Source organism: Saimiri boliviensis, chromosome 1, assembly GCF_048565385.1.
Source record: "Saimiri boliviensis isolate mSaiBol1 chromosome 1, mSaiBol1.pri, whole genome shotgun sequence".
Classification (NCBI taxonomy): Eukaryota; Metazoa; Chordata; class Mammalia; order Primates; family Cebidae; genus Saimiri; species Saimiri boliviensis.
The window spans coordinates 235,618,254-235,636,697 of record NC_133449.1 but is presented as its reverse complement, the minus strand read 5'-3'; the positions used below and the strand labels follow the sequence as shown (position 1 = coordinate 235,636,697).

Here is an 18,444-nt window from a genome sequence, read left to right as displayed (position 1 = left end):
GACAACTCTCACATTTGTAAACATTTTATTCATCAGACAACAAATCATTTAACAGCTATGAATACAATGCCACTTAATAGAAATATAAATATCCAGTAATATAATTTACACAAAACATTTAGGTATATGTAGTGTATATATATCCAACTAGTTATAACCAGTTTGTTCTAACAAAAGAATTTCAAATTTTAACTTTTTGTACATATAAAGATAAAACGATATGGTAATGAAACCTTAAAAGAAGGAGGCCTCTAAAAATTAGGAGGCTAACATATATATACATATACATATATATACATATACATATATATATATATATTTTTTTTTTTTTTGAGATGGAGTCCCACTCTATTGCCCAGGTTGGAATGCGATGGCACAATCTTGGCTCACTGAAACCTCCAACTTCTGGGTTTAAGCAATTCTCTTGCCTCAGCCTCCTGAGTAGCTGGGATTACAGGCAACTGCCACAATGCTTGGCTAATTTACATTTTAGAGAATACTTCAAAGCTACAAACTTTAAAAGTCTTTACCATTTAATGGTTAAAAAATCATCCATTACAATTTCCATATATATATATAAGCTATTGGCATGCTTCTGTAAAGATCAAGAATATTAAAATCATGAACCTTTTCACTCAGATTTGCAGTTGTAGCTTCTCTTGCTGTAGGTGACTCTGGAGTGAATTTCGTTGTCTAGTCAGCAGAGTGATGTAAGAAAACCGTTGTCACCAACACTTCAGGGCACCTACGTTGGTACACCTCTCAGGTAACAAAAGAAGGGAGATTAATTACAAGGGTGATTACCTTAACCCCAGCCTGGTTTTCACTGAAGTAGTTAAAGGTCATGCCACCATGTCCTTTCCATGTCAGAAGGGACAAAGCCCACCCAAAGACTATCTAGAAAAATGTAATTTGAATCAGTCTTCACTATTTTTTTTTTTTTTTTTGAGGCAGAGTTTCATTTGTCACCCAGGCTGGAATGCAGTGGTGCAGTATCAGTTCACTGCAACCTTTGTCTCCCAGGTTCAATTGATTCTCCTGCCTCAGCCTCCTGAGTAGCTGGGATTATAGGCGCGTGCCACCATACCTAGCTAATTTTTGTATTTTTAGTAGAGACAGGGTTTTGCCATGTGGGCCAGGCTGTTTCTCAAACTCCTGACCTCAGGTGATCTACCTGCCTTGGCCTCCCAAAGTGCTGAAATTACTGGCATGAGCCACCTTTCCTGGCCCCATCTTTATTATGAATTCAAAGTCTCCGAATTAGTGAAGTTTCATGTTAATTTGAAGATTTTTTTGTCTGGTAAAGAGGCAAATAATTTGTTTTGCCCCAAATGGTAATTTATTTCCCTATTGAACATTAGCTAGGTTTGCATTCAACCCAGTAATCTTATCTTAATGTTGCCAAGAACTATCCAGCTTCTCAAATGCTCTTAGAGCCAGTTTTCATTTTATTGTTTTCTTTTTTTTTTTTTTTTTTTTTTTGTATTTTTAAAACCAGAACATTTATTGTGCGACTAATCGGTGAAATTCTTAAGAGGAACTGGATGCTGCAACAGCTGCCCTCTTGGGTTTAGGTGTTGTTCCTTCACGGAATCCATGCCTGAATCTGCGATATACAATTTTTAGATGCCTCATTCGACCAGTGCCGGTGGTATTTCGTCTTTTAGCCTTGGCACTCCAGTTATACTTTCTCTTGCGCTTGGCGGGGTAGCCACATTTGCCGCAGGTCGACTTCTGAAGGTGGTAGGCCTTAGAGCCACAGCGGCGGCACAACGTGTGCGTCTTATTACGACGCTTCCCAAACGATGACGTTCCCTTCGTCATCCTGCTTCTGCGACCCGGACCAGAAAGCTTATTGTTTTCTTAATGAATGAGTTGAATAAATTCCTTGTCATGTGTTTATGTGTATGAGAGGGTCATGTCTTGTGACCTTTTGGAAATTACACATGATAATTTTTGAAGGTCATCCACTGAGATGTTGGAGAGGATTAACCTGGCTGAGCCCAAGGGACTGATTTTCTTGCATATCTTTTCTTGACCTCTGAAGCGCAGCCTGGGTGGTGACAGAACTTGAACTTTCCTGGCTCTCTAATTCTTTTGCCCTCTGATTTTATGTATTAATACTTGGCTTTGTTTCTGGTTTGTATACCTTCAGTAACTTATTCCTACTGGTAGCAACAAAATAATGATTGGGGACTTGTTTTTATGGTCTATTTGGTTATCTCTGGTGGATGAATAAGGGAGACCTGTTCTTTGTTGGGCGAGACTTAACAGAGAATCTGATTTATTAGTCTTTTTTGTTTCTGTTTTGTTATTTTAATCTGTTTGTTTATATGCAATCTCAAAGCCATCAAGAATTACATGCTATATTATTAGTCAGGCTTCTCCAGAGAGAGAACCAGTAGGACATGTGGAAGGGCATTTATTAGGAGGAAATGGCTCACACAATCACAGAGGTAGAGAAGTCCTACCACATGCTGACTGCAAGCCGGAGAACCAGAGAAGTTGGCAGCATGGCTCAGTCCAAGTCTGAAGCCTCAGAACCAGGGAAGCCGACAGTGCAGCCCCCACCCAGGCCTGAGAATTTTGCCATCTGTTGATCGTCAATCTTGAGTCAGACTGGGTGTGAAGTGGTTACGCTAGAGTCAATTCTGGCAGAGACTGGTTGCTCTTTGGTGGGGAAAGCACTTGCAAGCAATACTCATCTTGCTGTACCCAAATGGATCATTGGATTTTGTTACTGTATAATACAAATAGGAACCAACACTTCATGGATAAGTACCATTACTAAGAAAAGAAACCAAATGGGTAAATGGTTTTAGGTAAACCCACCAACAGTGCTAGAAAATCAACTTAAAGTACATGTCTTACAGACAATGGGCAAGACACTAGTACTATTTTCACATACTATTTTATTATTTGTTGACACAGAGTCTTGCTCTGTCATCCAAGCTGGAATGCAGTGACATAATCTTGGCTCACTGCAATCTCTGTCTCCTGGGTTCAAGCAATTCTTGTGCCTCAGCCTCCTGAGTAGCTGGGATTACAGGCATGTGCCACACTGCCCAGCTAATTTTTCTATTTTTAATAGAGATGGGGTTACACCATGTTGACCAGGCTGGTCATGAACTCCTGACCTCAAATGATCCACCCACCTTGGCCTCCCAAAGAGCTGGGATTACAGGCATGAGCCACCCTGCTGGGTCTTACATACTATTTACATTGCATTTGGTGTAAACGTCAATTGTTTTTCTTTTCCTCCTGCTTTTCCTTTGGGTAACCTTTGCCTGCCACATTCCCTGTGGTCTGGGGGCAATGCTGGATATTGTTAATCAGTCAGCCCCTTTTCTCCCAACTCGGCATTAAATTTATATGCCATGCTTAACAGAGTTCTGCCTCCTGGGAATGTAAATCCTGAGCAGAATGACAAATAAGGGGTTTAAAGCTAAACATCATAACAGCATCCAAAATGCCTGGCCATGGTTTCTGGACTGAGATCCCTAGCTGCTTCTCATTCCTTGGGACTGGCTCCTTCTTCAGCTTTTTCTTCCATTCTGCATCCTTCCATTCTGTTTAGATTAACTGGATCAAGTTTATGTGGCTTACAACCAAGTACCACAACTGACAAAACATCTGTTTTCCAAATGAAGTGATTTAAGTCAAATCCTACACTCAGTGGTCAAATCAACTTCTATCCCATGGCTCTCTCTTCATGACTTCCATGAAACACGGATTTATATAGTGCTCCCTTTGTGGCATGAGAGAATATCTCACTTGTATTGAAGAATTGACTTCTCTTCACAGAGGTCTTTTCCTACTGAAAAACTTCCTTAAAAGAGAAAAATATTTTAAATGTACTTCTAGAAATGACAGTAAGTCTTTGTTGATTCACTTACATTCAATTTATTTTAATTACAGATATTGTTGTATCTAACGAAGTGTTATGGCAGGACAGAATGATGAAATTAAAAATCCTAAAGAAATCTCCAATAATCTTATATACTTAAAAAACTAGCAAGCAAACTGACGAAAAAGTACTTTATTTATTTATAATATCATTTTGTAAACAACCACACTGTGCACTTTTTAATTCAACAATAACAAAAATTTTTTTCTAGGGATTTATAGCAAACCCTATATAAAGTCAATGACTTAATACATGAGTGAAGATGACTAGGGTGGAATAATTTCTGAAAATGTCAAATTACAGCACTTGATACAAAGACCGATGATAACTATCTGTACCATAAAAATTTACATGCCATGAAACATTAATTTATAATTTTAAATACATAGTAAAACATATTATAAAAAGGATATTAACATTAAATTTATTATAAACCAGTGAATTACTCAGAGAAATATTAAAACCGACTAAAAACCAGTAAATATTGCAACTGAAGTAAAAATTTATAAGTAAACAAAACTATCATTTGTAAGAACCAAGAAGTAAACAAAAAGGCAGACATTTTCTGACGACTATGTCTACTCCTTGATATTTTGAAGCAGCTTCAACAAATGTGACTCAATAACCTGTTGAACTAGAACAGATAGGTAATCAAGATTACAGCACACTGACTATATAAAAACTATCAAATTTAACTTATCCCCAATATTTCCCTAAAATAAAGTCATTTCTAAGCAGGATACATGCATAGGCTGAGGGCACTAATACAATGCAATACTTTAAAACCTTAAAACTTTGTCACTGAGTAACTGTCCAAGTTACTGGACGTTGTCTTTGTTTCATATTTTTGAAACTGAAGGAGAGTCTGGAATACAAAATTGTCTTAAGGTTGCCCTATAAATAGTCTGCTATCAAAATATGAAATAAATCTTATAAACAGGTATGCTCTTACCCTCTAGTAACTATTTGGGTTGGTGATACGTTTAGCAGCAAATTCATTTCTAGACTTTTTAAGAATTTATGGACTTTTCCCACAGTTAAAAGTGTATGTCAGGAGTTGGGATAACATGTTTTAGGATTACAGTGATAAAAACGGTTTGGAATACTGGCTTATGCTATTACACAGCTTTACTAAGATGAGACACAAGAGTTCCAACATACTTACCACTTCTATAGCCCAGGGCTACAGCTAGATCCATAGAATTATATCCAGAGTCAGTTTCAATTGTTGGGTCAGCCCCATTTTCTATACCAAAACAGAAAAATCTACATAAATGAAATGAAAATGTGGATAGGTTTGTCTACTATTGGCTCATGTACAAATAGCTGGACAGACTTTTCAGTTTGGAGAACGTTTTTAGGATAGTCTGACAAAGTACAGAGTACATGGGATACTCAGAATTTACTTCAGTAGACTGAAGGGAAGACACTTCAAACTAACAGCATCCTCCAGAGCAGCTAAAACTCCTACACAATTAAAAACAAAGCAATAGTGGATTCATTTTCTTTTCTTTTTTCTTCTTTTTTTTTGACAGAGTCTTGCTCTGTCGCCCAGGCTGGAGTGCAAAGGTGCAGTCTCAGCTCACTGTGACCTCTGCCCCTGGGGTTCAAGCGATTCTCCTGCCTCAGCATCCTGAGTAGCTGGGATTACAGGTTCTCACCTGCTTGGCTAATTTTTGTATTTTTTGTAGCAACAGGGTTTTGCCATGTTGGTCAGGCAACTTGAACTCCTAATCTCAAGTGATCCACCTGCCTTGGCCTCCCAAAGTTCTGGGATTACAGGCATGAAGCCACGGTGCCCGGCCACAACAGTGGATTCACATATGACCCCCCAAATGAAAGCAACAAGGACAAAAGGTCCAACTGCAGGTGTTGGATGTGATGGAGCTGCTGCTCACATGGGCGACTTCATGCCGGCAGGTGCTCCAGGCGTGAAGAGCAGCAACATTCAGGTATTTAACAATAGTTAATGATTCTGCTGAGTGGTACTAGGGGAGGCAAGGTTGAAAAAATAAAATCAAGAAAATAATAAAAACGCAAGGCATTTTCTAAATAATATTCCCTTTTATCTGCTTACCTAAGAGCATCTTTACACATTTCACATGATTTCCATGTACAGCATAAAGCAGAGGTGTTCCTCCATTCTGTAAAACGAAAAGGTGATTCAGTCTTTCAGGGTGAGCAAGATTCAAGTAATTTAATGCTGCTGTGAGAAGTTTTTCTAGAGCTGGACAAATAATCATTTAAAGTAATTTTAATATTTTTTGAAGGATACTTAAATCAGAACTAATAATTGAGCCTGTGATACTAACTTTTTCTTCTAGGTACTTAGCTAATTAATTCTTCTTCTTCATTTATTCTTTTATTTACTTTTTAGAAACAGGGTCTCACTCTGTCACCCAGGCTGGAGTAGAGTGGTGCAATCAAAGCTCACTGCAGCCTCAAACTTCTGGGCTCAAGCTATTCTCCCACTTCAGCCTCCCAAACAGCTAGGACTACAGGTGTACACCACCATGCCCAGTCTGTTTCTTCTTTAATAAAACTTACTGCACCTCTCCCAAACCAGATAAATTCTAAAACTTGTTAAGAGTAATTTTAAATTTAGTATCACAGACTTACCCAATCATATTCATTTACATCAACTCCACAATCAAGCAGCATTTTGACAATATCTGTGTAGCCTTTACTACAGGCCAATGACAGTGCACTTTCTCGACCTTTTCCTAAAAGTTGGGGATCAGCACCCTGGTGTGGAAAGTAGAGATAAAAAACTTCTCAATTAGTTTAAACAAGAATATTGTTATTCCTGTCAACAATAATTATAGTTCAACACTAAGCCTAGTAATGTTCTGGGCTTAATACAGAAATAATGGAAACTTTTACTCATGGGTGCTTTTATTGAGATTGTCTGGATGCCTTCCTTCCTCTGTCCTGTATCAATCCCAACTATCCTTTCTCTCTGGAGTCAAGGCACAGCTCCTCCATGAAGTCTTCTCCTACAAGGCTGACAGTACTTCTGTTCCTGTGGCACTTAGAGGGGTCTGGGCGTTGAATTATTTCTCAATGCTGCATGTATGATTAGTCTTGCCTTCCCAACTAGATCCAAGTTCCACGAGACTATGAAAAGCATTAAACTTTTTTTGGTATCCTCTACTACTATATCTAGCTGGCTGGAGATATAAAAACTCTATTAAAGACTCAACTGAACTTAAGTAACTATACATATACATTTTCTGAGGCATTTTCCTTACATTCTGAAGTAGGAACTCTACCACAGCTATTTGCCCGTGTGCTGCAGCCCACATCAGAGGAGTAAATCCTTCTTCATCCGTGTGATTGATAACATTTTCTATTTAAAAGAAAAGCAATTTTTGTGATCTAATTTAACAACCACATCTTAATATTACTATGAAAAACTGGCATTCCAAAGAGTTGATTATAATACTCAATGAAGTTCATTTTGTGCTGACTTTTCACTGGTGTCCTATTGCATGCTGTTGCAATTTGTAGTCTGAATGTATTAAAATACGCCTCACTGTATATAGCTGGGTTCAGATAGCATATTACTTAAAGCATAAACTACCAGACATGACATGATGCCAGGTACAAGGCAGTCAAGAGAATACTGGTCTCAGGATCAGGAGAGCAGAGTTTGAATCCTGACTGTGTCACTTTCTAGCCATGTGACCCTGGACAAGACACTTAATTTCTTCAATATACAGAATACCCTGCTTACCTGGATGTGTAGTTGGGAGGATCACAATAAAAATGAGATTATATGATAGGCCTCAGCATTACAGAAATTTATAAACTTACCGAATCTTATTAAAGCTATCTTATACTCCACAGCTAACATTGCTTCCTGTGAATTTCTCTCAATCTTGTGGTTTGCTAACATAATGTTATGTGGATGACAGATAATGTGAATGAGGAAGTCTGAAATACAGTACCATGCAATTCTACCTTGAACCCCATTTTCTTCCCTTGATTGTCTACTAGTTGTTATGTCCACAGCCTTTTCCCTACATTTATTTAGTAGACTGAAGAAGCCTCCAAATATTCACAAATAAACAGAAATATAATGATTCTTTCTTATAAAAATGACACGATTAAGCAAAATAAAACTCTTTGATCGGACTCCCTGTATTCAATACACAGTGTTGGGACAACTGGCTAACTTTTTAAAAATTGAAACTGAAAGTACAGCTAAATCTTTACCTCATTACAACAAAACATATTCCACAGCAGTTAAAGATTGAAACGTAAAAAGGAAACCCCAGAAATTCCAGAACAAAAAATACATTTATTTATAATCTAGGAATGGGAAGTCCTTTCTAAGCGAGATACAAAATCCAAAAGTCGCAAAGAAGAAAATAAATTTGTGACTTAGAAATGTTAAGGCTTTCAGAATATCATAAAGGACGTCAAAGGAAAAATGACAAGCTAGGGAACCCTATATGCAACATAAACAACAACAACAAAAGTGAATTTCCTTAGAATTTACATACCAATATACAGCAGGCAGTTCATACACAAAGAATTCGAGTAGACCATACTTAAAAAAATGTAAATGAAACTACTCTGAGATGCCACTTTTCACTTGTCAGATTAGCAAAATTTGGAGTCTGCTAATATCCTGTATCAGTGAAAGCATGGGGAAACAGAAACTCTAGCTCTGGTGTGAGGACACACATCTGGTTATATACATTTATCTTTATATAAGTTCATATACCCTTTGACTCAACAAATCTACTTGTGAGGATCTGCCCTATAGATAAGCTTTAAGTTTTAAAGTATATCTAAACTTTAAAAGAATGCCAACACTATTACTTCTTAATAGTAGCAAACTGGAATCAACCACCACATGGTGGGGCAGTTAAAAAAGAAACAACAGGCCGGGCGCGGTGGCTCATGCCTGTAATCCCAGCACTTTGGGAGGCTGAGGCAGGTGGATTGCCTGAGGTCAGGAGTTCAAGACCAGCCTGGCCAACAGAGTGAAACCCTGTCTCTACTAAAAGCACAAAAAATTAGCCAGGCATGGCGGTGGGCACCTGTAATCCCAGCTACTCAGGAGGTTGAGGCAGGAGAATCTCTTGAACCCATGAGGCGGAGGTTGCAGTGAGCTGAGATTGCGCCATTGCATGCCAGCCTGGGCAACAAGAGCAAAACTCTATCTCAAAAACAAAAAAAACAACAAAAAAAAACAAACCACAAAATAAAACATAGAACATGTATATGCAATACAATGCACACTTATGGAATTATAAAAATAAAATAGGTCTTTAATATGTGCTTATATGGAAAGCTCTCCACAACATTCAGTGTCAAATGGTGCAATGTATTGTATATTTTTCCTTTTGTGTAAATAACAAAAAGCATGTACACATTCTCACACACAACCTGAAACAAATAGAAATGTTTTCCATAAAAATTTTCTGAAAATATAAGAAACTTATAATGTTTGCTTTTGGGGAAAACACAAGGGTGGTAAAGGAACTTTTATGCTTTATATTCCTTTTTTTTTAACTATCCATTGGGTTATCTGCCTGGTGAGTTTATGCAACTATTTGTTTTTGTCTTTATACTTTCTAATATTAAAATAAAACAATAACAAGTCTAATAAATCCTATTGAATTTGTTTTAAATAAATATTTTTAAAAAGGCTATTACCTTGTTCGATACGTGTAGCCAGATAGAGCATCTCTCCCTGCGCAGCCAACTGGTGAACAGACAAAGCTGAAACGGTATCATAAAATGCTTCATGCATTATCTATAGGGTACATTTGCATCATCCTGCAGTTCATGTTTGTGTCACAATTTTCCTTTCCAAAACAAAAGCTATAATTTTATTGTTTTAAAAATCTGACTTAAAATGTATTCTAAAATTAGGGCCGGGTGCAGTGGCTCCTGCCTGTAATCCCAGCACTTTGTGAGGCTGAGGCAGCCGGATAACTTGAGGTCAGGAATTCGAGACCAACGTGGTGAAACCTTGTCTCTACAAAAAATATAAAAATTAGCTGGGCGTGGTGGCGCTCACCTGTAATCCCATCTACTCGAACGCTGAGGCAGGAGAATTACTTGAATCCAAAAGGCAGAGGTTGCAGTGAGCTGAGATCTTGCCACTGCACTTCAGCCGGGGTGACCGGGAAAAAAAAAGTATCCTAAAATTGCCGGGCACGATGACGGGTGCCTGTGGTCCCAGCTACTAGGGAGGCTGAGGCTGGAGGATCTCTTGAGTCCAGGAGTTCTGGGCTGTAGTGCGCTATGCCCATCGGGTGTCCGCACTAAGTTCAGGATCAATATGGTGACCTCCCGGGAGCGGGGGACTACCGGGTTGCCTAAGGAGGGTGAACCGGCCTAGGTCAGAAACGGAGCAGGTAAAAACTCTCCTGCTGATCAGTAGCGGGATGGAGCCTGTGAATAGCCACTGCACTCCAGCCTGGGCAACATAGTGAGACCCTATCTCTTTAAAAAAAAAAAAAAAGTATCCTAAAATTACAAGTACTCATTCTGTGTCTTAGAATTGATTCATATTCATTTAAGGTAATTCCGGTATCTACAGTTTTATTTTTATTTTTATTAGACAGGGTTTTGCCACGTTGCTCACTCTGGTCTTGAACTCCAGGACTCAAGTGATCCTGCCACCTTGACCTCCCAAAGTGCTGGATTACAGGCATTAGCCACCATGCCCTGGTCTTTTTTTTTTTTTTTTTTTTTTTTTTTTTTAAATATAAACATTGTTATTATCAATTAAATCTATTCTGAAGAAATGGTTTCGGTATTTAATTTTAAAAATGCTATTTCTGCATCTAAAATTATGAGGAAGATAGGTCTAAAAGACACTGTTTTTGTCTTTTTATTGATTGACTCCATTATGGTCTTAAATATTTTTATTTTGAGACTCCATGGGTTTTTCTTATTACAAAGAATGAAGTCATATATGAAAAACTGGCCTTGAGAAGTTAATTAATTTTTTTTTTTTTGGGACGGAGTTTCGCTCTTGTTACCCAGGCTGGAGTGCAATGGCGCGATCTCGGCTCACCGCAACCTCCACCTCCTGGGTTCAGGCAATTCTCCTGCCTCAGCCTCCTGAGTAGCTAGGATTACAGGCACACGCCACCATGCCCAGCTAATTTTTTGTATTTTTAGTAGAGACGGGGTTTCACCATGTTGACCAGGATGGTCTCGATCTCTTGACCTCGTGATCCACCCGCCTCGGCCTCCCAAAGTGCTGGGATTACAGGCTTGAGCCACCGCGCCCGGCCTAATTAATTAATTAATTAATGTTGAGACAGTCTCGATTTGTCACCTAGGCTTGAGTGCAGTGTGTGATCTCAGCTCACTGCAGCCTCGGCCTCCTGGGCTCAAGCGATCTTCCTGCCTCGGTCACCCAAATAGCTGGAACTACAGGTGGGAGCCACCACGTCAGGCTAATTTTTGTATTTTTTGTAGAAACAGGGTTTCGCCATGTTGCCCAGGTCTTCAATTCCTGAGCTCATGAGATCCACCAGCCTCAGCCTCCCAAAGTGGTAGGGCTATAGGCATGAGCCACCACTCCTGGCCTGAGAGTAAATTCTTGAGTGTAGGCCTAGCTGTGGGTAATTAGCTGTGTGTCCTTGGATAACTGATTAAATGTTTTTGTCTGTAACATGTGAGATGTGAATCAAATGATCTTAGGTATTTGTTTTTAGCTCAAAAATTCTGTGGTAGATTATTTTAAGACAACTCCTTTAAGACAGTGCTAAATAGAGAGCATTCTCCTTAAAAATTAGTAGCATTTGATCATTTGACTTCAGTGATATGATTGGATGGCCTTACTACAGAAAGAAAAGCAATTGGGTGTCCTATGCAAATTTATATAATTAAACCAGAAACTGCCAACAGGTGGAGTGAGAGTCCTAGAGGAAGATTCTTCCTAGCTCAACTGGTACAGTATGTGACTCAGAATCAGGAGGGATTTAGTGTTTCCAAAGAAAAGACAGAGATTTCGTCATGCTTTAGAATACAGATACATTTATATTACATTCTCAAACACAGTGACTAACATAAATACACTTCCTTTTTTTCTCTTTTTAACATCCTTATACTACATAGAATATTTTGTAGTTTAAATAGAAAAACTTTACTTTTTCTAGAATGATTCTACATTTAAAAAATTGTGGATTCAAGGCACTAAAAGAGGTGGTTTCATATTCACATTATATTCAAATTCAAAATTACAGTTCAAATCACTCAGCTTTTACTACAAAATCATTTATTTATCAGTGCTCTAGTTTACAAGTAAAATGTGAAAGCTTGAACTCCAAGAACATGAAAATACTGACAATGTCTTAATTTCAAAGGGCTCAGAATTTTTATCTCATTATTTATTATTAACTCATTTTTTTTTTTTTTGGTATGTCATTTTTCTTTTTTTTTTTTTTTTTTTTTTATTGCATTTTAGGTTTTGGGGTACATGTGATGAACATGCAAGATTGTTGCATAGGTACACACTTGGCAGTGTGGTTTGCTGCCTTCCGTCCCCTCACCTGTATCTGTCATTTCTCCCCATGCTATCTCTCATTTTTATATTAACTCATTTTTATAGTAAAACTTTTAAATTTTCATAATTAATATTTTAATCTGTATTTGTTCTCAACAGAGGAACATAACACATGAACTATTTATTACTGATTGATTGGAATCGGGGTCTCACTCTGTTGCCCAGGCTGGGGTGCAGTGGTATGATCACAGCTCACTGCAGCCTTGACCTCCTGGGCTCGAGTAAGTGGTCCTCCTGCCTTAGCCTCTTGAATATCTGGGACTATAGGTACGTGCCAACACACCAGGTAATTTAAAAACAATTTTTTTTAAAAATTGAGATTGGGTCTTGTTATGTTTGTTGCTCAGGCTGGTCTTGAACTCCTGAGCTCAAGTAATCCTCCTATCTCAGCATCCAAAACTGCTGGGATTATAGGTGTGACCCACTGCACCTGGCCCCCACATGAAATATTTAAAAATGCAATAATATATGAAAAAGTTTTCAACTGCTAAAGCTACTAGGACATCACTTAAGCTCTCAAAAAGCTTAAGTATATGCATTTACTTATTGTTTTTAATTGACAAATAAAAATTGTATATATCTATGCAGTACAAAGGATATTTTAATATATGTTTACATTATAGAATGATTAAAGCTAATTAACAAATCTATCACCTCACATACTTATTTTTTTTTGTGGAAAACATTTAAAACTTAAGCTTTTAGTAATTTTGAAATATATAATACATTATTATTCTCTATTTTTTTGAGACAGGGTCTCACTCTGTCACCCAGGCTGGAGTGAGTGCAATCTCGGCTCATTGCAACCTGCTCCTCCCAGATTCAGGTGTCCTCTCACCTCAGTCTCCAGAGTAGCTGGGACCACAGGCGTGCACCACCACACCTGACTATATTTTTTTTAATTTTTAAAATTTTTTGTATTTTTAGTAGAGACAGGGTCTTGCTATCTTGCCCCGGCCAGTCTTGAATTCCTGAGCTCAAGTGATCCACCAGCCTTGGCCTTCCAAAGTGCTGGGATTATAGGTGTGAGCCACCATGCCCAGCCTTCAGTGCACTATTATTTATTACAGTCACCACTGTGTACAATAGGTCATTAAGTATTCCTCCAGTCTAGCAAAAACTTTGCATCCTTTGATCAATATCTCTACCCTTTCAGCATCTACTCCCCTCTCCCAGCCTCTGGTAAACACAAGTCTACTGTGTATTTCCACTAAGTTCTACTTTTTCAGATGTCCCATATCGTGAGATCATGTGGTATTTGTCTTTCTATGCCTGACTCATTTCACTTAGCATAATGTCCTCCAGGTTCATCCATGTGTTACAAATGATAGAATTTTCTTCTTTTTTAAGGTTGAATAGTTTTCCATTGCGTAATACAACACAATTTTATTTATCCAGAGAATATGCATTTAATGAAAATAATGTTTTAAAGTCAAATTCTTCAAAGTATTATATTAAGAAAAAGAATACAGTAATACATCAGTTGCAGATACTTACAATTTGCTAACAGAGGTGTGGTAGAGACCTCATTTCCTCTGTGTTTGTTGGTTAAAGTAGTTGACTGTTTGATGGGTGAGAAATGCTTTGTTGTAGAGGGAGTGTAGACATGCCTTACTTGAATTCCCGGAGAAGGAGATGTATGGATATTGCATTCAGCTAAGTAAAAAACAAATTTAAACACATTAAAAGCATTTCAATAAGAGTTCTATGTCAATGTCTACATTTAAAAAGAAATACATGAGATATAATAGCTTCAATTAAATTACTTATCAAGTGATACTAAATTGATTTTTTCATAAAAGTCCACACTTCCTTGTTTGCACAGTGGTTGAGTTTTGAAGTCTATACTACCATAGTGAAAGTTCTAGAATAAAAATACATTATTCTTGAGTGATGTTTTCCTAAGAGAATAGTTTTATTATTCAGGGTATCAAGTAAATCTAGAGCATGATGACAGACTTCACTGCATTAAAGCATAGAAAGTGAATATACATTAAATATTTATGGAACAGGAATATTCAGGAATGAATATTAAGCTAATTTATTTCTAAAAGGAATTTTCTTTCCTATGATTTTTTTATTTTTTGAGATGGAGTCTCACTCTGTGGCTCAGGCTGGAGGGTAGTGGCACAATCTCAGCTCACTGCAACTACCATCTCTCAGGTTCAGGCAATTCTTGTGCCTCAGCCTCCCTCCCAAGTAGCTGGGATTATAGGCCTGCGCCACCATGCCTGGCTAGTTTTTGTATTTTTAGTAGAGACAAGGTTTCACCATATTGGTCAGGCTGGTCTTAACCTCAAGTGATCTGCTTGCTTTGGTTTCCCAAAGTGCTGGGATTACAGACATGAGTCACTGTGCCTGGTTTAAGATTTTAAAAGGAATAATAGGGAACTTCATTAGAGAATCTGTAAATAAACAAATATTAAACAAGAAGTGTTTTTAAAAAAATCAACATGCACTTCCTTTAAGTTAGATATTACATAATCTGAAATTATTTTAATTTTGGTTTCTGTGAGATTCCAAAATCGTATTTAAAAATGACTTCTAAATTGTCTTCCCAAACTCAAAATCTCATGATTGGGGAAAAAAACCAAATACACAAAACAAAGACAAATGCAGATATTTATACCATAACTTTCAACCTTTAAATAGGACAGATGCCACTTCCAGGTCAGAGTTAACCTGATCTTGAATATTTTTACTGTCTTCTTCATTTAAGGACTTCACAAATCGAGAACACACATTCATATCAAATCGGTTAGGCAATATGAATTTCATTCCCATGGCAACACCCTGAGCCGATCCTTCTTCTGAATTTGGGTCCAGTGGATGTTCTATTTTAATGTCTGGCATGCCAGTCAGGCTGTAAGTGCTGGGACACTCTTCCACTATAAGCTGGGCTCCAATATCCAGATTTGCTGATGTAGCCATGATTTCAATTGTGTAGATTCAATAATTAAAACATTTCTTCATGATTTCTTCTTGGTTTTGTAAGAGCAGTATCCAGTGTTGGATATTCAAACTAAAATTTGAATATTTAAAAATCTGAAAGAAAAAAATTAGAAAAATAAAAGTATTCCTATCAACTTAGGTAAAAACCCACAAAATAATCATTTTCAATCAAGTATCGAAACAATGCTCTTGTAAGCACTTATACATAATAGAAAGCATATAATGTTCAGAGGTAGAGAAACCTGGGTATGAACGTAAGCTTTGCCATTAATTAGCTGTGTGACCTGTACAAGTTACTCAACCCCTCTGAGCTTCGGTGTCATTTATAAAATAGGGATACCACCATTAACCTTACAGCGTTCTGGTAAAAAACAAATGAAATACTGTACAGTGACATTCTCACTTTCATCATTAAATTCCAATAAATTTTAGTTACTGTTTCTCCCATTTCCTATACCTGAATATTGCCGAATGGATAAAAGATCAGGCTAACAATGAAAACAGACTTTAACCTCTTACCTAGGGTTAGTTCTTTAACATGTTTACATAGGTAGCCCTTAGTTTGAATTTAAGAAGTGATATAATTCATGTTGTACCCAAGTTTATTGGCACTGTTATCTATAATACCTGTGATTCGTAGACTGTGAAAAGCTTTACAAAGCTTTGGGCTTGATGAACTGAAGGTACATTTATCAATTTTTGTTCAGATTAAGCATTAGCAACTTAATGTAGGTTTTCATGAAAAATAAAGTAGGTAGATTGGCTTTCCAAGATGTGTAATTGTCTCAAATACATTACCATTTGGGACAGGAAGAAAATTAATAAAATACAGTTAATTTTTTCACGTTAGAGTTTATAGCCTCTTAGAAATTTTGAGAGGGTACAGGGTGTTTTAAGATGGGAATTAATTGGAATTAAAAGAAAAATGCATCAGGATCACAGTGGAGCAAGGGTCGCCAAACCATCCATTTACAGATAACAGCTTTTTACAATTTTAAAAACATTTTCAAAAACTAATCCTTAACAATCATTTGAGTAGGCAGGTCAGGTAATCCACGTACACCTTAGAGAGGAGAAACAGGAAGCTCATGAATTACGAGGGCTCACCCAGCTCTTCTGACTCCATCACTCTGACCATTAAAATGAGGCAGCACTAAACAAAGCCAAAACCTCCACCAGAAAGAGCTGAATAAATAACACATAGTAACCTGTAATCCCAGCACTTTGGGAGGCCGAGGCGTGCGGATCACGAGGTCAAGAGATCGAAACCATCCTGGCCAACATGGTGAAACCCCGTCTCTACTAAAAAATACAAAAATTAGCTGGGCGTGGTGGCACGCTCCTGTAGTCCCAGCTATTCGGGAGGCTGAGGCAGGAGAATTGCTTGAACCCGGGAGGCAGAGGTTGCAGCGAGCCAAGATCCCGCCACTGCACTCCAGCCTGGTGCCTGGCGACAGAGCAAGACTTTGCCTCAAAACCAACCAACCAACCAACCAACCAAACAAAAAACCCCCAAAAACCATAGTAAGAAAAATATTTGAGCAAAAAGAAGGAAACCAGAAAAGAAAATTCGCTTCAGTGATTCAAATGGAGATGGATGTGCAATGCATTCGTCCATGCGTCTTAAAAGAACTGGACGATATGAACTGTGTTTCCTCAGGGAAGAACCATCTCCCCCTTTCTCCTATCAAGGTTGGCTAAGTGCAACTCCCCTAAACTCTCTGAGCACCCTGCATATAGCTCTATTTTAGCATTTACTACTCTCTTGAAAATTTCCATGTAAACACCATCTAAATTGAAAACTCCCGTAGGATGGGGACCATTCTTACTAATCTTTGCACACAAAACAGTACTTGGTCCTACCAGGTGCTCCATAAATGTTTTCTGATCTGAACTTTAACAATTTTTCCCATAATATTTTCTATTTCTAACATTTGCTGATTAGACCTGGCTTTTCACTCTCAACATTGCTATTAACTTGCTGGAGAATCCTGGACAAATAAATGTACATACAAGTTTTCTGAAATTCATCTATTATAAAAAGGTGTTGAAATAGGCCTAATATTATTTCCAGCGCTAAACAACTTCCACGTTACAAATCAGGGATTACAGATGGAATTACAGGTCTTGGAGAGAAGAACAGCAAATGTGCTTAGCGGGAAGGGGTGGGTGGAAGAAGAACGCTTATCTTGGCACACCAGTCTAGACAGGAGAAGCAAAGTTGATTGGTAAGCCAAAATTTTGAAGAACAGGAAGGGGGGTGAGGGGTGTGGGGTAAACATGACTTAGAAGAGGAGGTGGTGAGAAAAAGGGGGTAAGGCAATCAATGGCTAGGTTCCCCTCGATCTGTCAGAGCCCAGGGATGAAGGGATAGAGAATTTAAGGGGATAAAGTGGACAATTATGCTAGTTCCCGAGGATGCTAGTAACAGGAGCCCCTCGTTTTTTCCTGATCCTGGAATTATCCTACAAGGAGAGGAAGGCGCTATGAAAATAAATGATGCCTCACAGGCGACAGGTGTTCCAGTGTCCCGAGACAGGAGCCCGCTGGAGGAGAGGCTCTGGGAGGAAAGGAAGTCCGTCCTGTCGCCAATGGCCGACTGTGCCCGAAAAGTCCCAGGAAGAAACTCTCGCTCATCCGCGGCGAGCAGATCTCGGGGACAGGGGCTGGAGGCCGACCCGGTGTGAGTGCAGGGTCTTGCGACCACCGACGACCGCAGAAAACGAGTAGAGTCTTCCCATCTGCCGCCAGCTTCAGTACAGGCCTCCAAGCCCGGGCTTGTTTTGGCCGCGACGTCACTTCCGATTTTTTTTTTTTTTTTTTTTTTTTTTTTGGCCTTCTGGCTAAAAAACGTTCTGCAGCGGTGCAGCTGAGACTTTCGCGTTTTATTTCCTTTGTCTGTCTGTCTGTGTGTCTGTCTGTCTCTCTTTTTTGATGCCGTTAGGCTCCGAGGCCCATGCTGCCGGAGTACCACACAGACAGCGTCATTTGAGTTGATGGTTCTGGGTTACCAGAGCAGAGGAAGCCTCGGTCTCGCCCTCTG

The 18,444-nt window shown here is 38.5% G+C and overlaps 2 protein-coding genes across 3 annotated transcripts; both read right to left on the bottom strand.

The window, feature by feature from the left end:
- Positions 1 to 1,440: 1,440 nt before the first annotated feature.
- LOC141581045 (large ribosomal subunit protein eL37) lies at positions 1,441 to 1,865 on the bottom strand. Its single transcript, XM_074384800.1, has one exon. It carries the CDS (start codon positions 1,822 to 1,824, stop codon positions 1,531 to 1,533), a length of 294 nt encoding a protein of 97 aa, XP_074240901.1. The 5' UTR covers positions 1,825 to 1,865; the 3' UTR covers positions 1,441 to 1,530.
- A 107-nt stretch (positions 1,866 to 1,972) lies between these two features.
- Positions 1,973 to 18,444, bottom strand: ANKRA2 (ankyrin repeat family A member 2). Of its 2 annotated transcripts, none has more exons than XM_074384793.1 (9): positions 17,910 to 18,444; positions 15,092 to 15,494; positions 13,947 to 14,105; positions 9,578 to 9,643; positions 7,159 to 7,256; positions 6,527 to 6,652; positions 5,985 to 6,051; positions 5,073 to 5,153; positions 1,973 to 3,829 (listed from the first exon to the last, which is right to left on the bottom strand). In XM_074384793.1, the coding sequence occupies exons 2-9, from the start codon at positions 15,378 to 15,380 to the stop codon at positions 3,771 to 3,773; spliced, it is 945 nt and encodes a 314-aa protein (XP_074240894.1). In that variant the 5' UTR covers positions 15,381 to 15,494; positions 17,910 to 18,444; the 3' UTR covers positions 1,973 to 3,770. The 2 variants fall into 2 exon arrangements, with proteins under 2 accessions (XP_074240894.1, XP_003925803.1); XM_003925754.4 differs by lacking the exon at positions 1,973 to 3,829 and adding an exon at positions 3,880 to 4,541.

Bases quoted from the DNA above. Each gene is read 5' to 3' on its own strand.
- LOC141581045 (XM_074384800.1), bottom strand. From the start codon at position 1,824: ATGACGAAGGGAACGTCATCGTTTGGGAAGCGTCGTAATAAGACGCAC.
- ANKRA2 (XM_074384793.1), bottom strand. From the start codon at position 15,380: ATGGCTACATCAGCAAATCTGGATATTGGAGCCCAGCTTATAGTGGAA. The intron at 14,106-15,091 runs GTTGAAAGTTAT...TTTTTTACTTAG, and splicing joins GGCATCTGTCCTATTTAAAG to CTGAATGCAATATCCATACA. The intron at 9,644-13,946 runs GTAAGTATCTGC...ATACCGTTTCAG, and splicing joins CACACCTCTGTTAGCAAATT to CTTTGTCTGTTCACCAGTTG.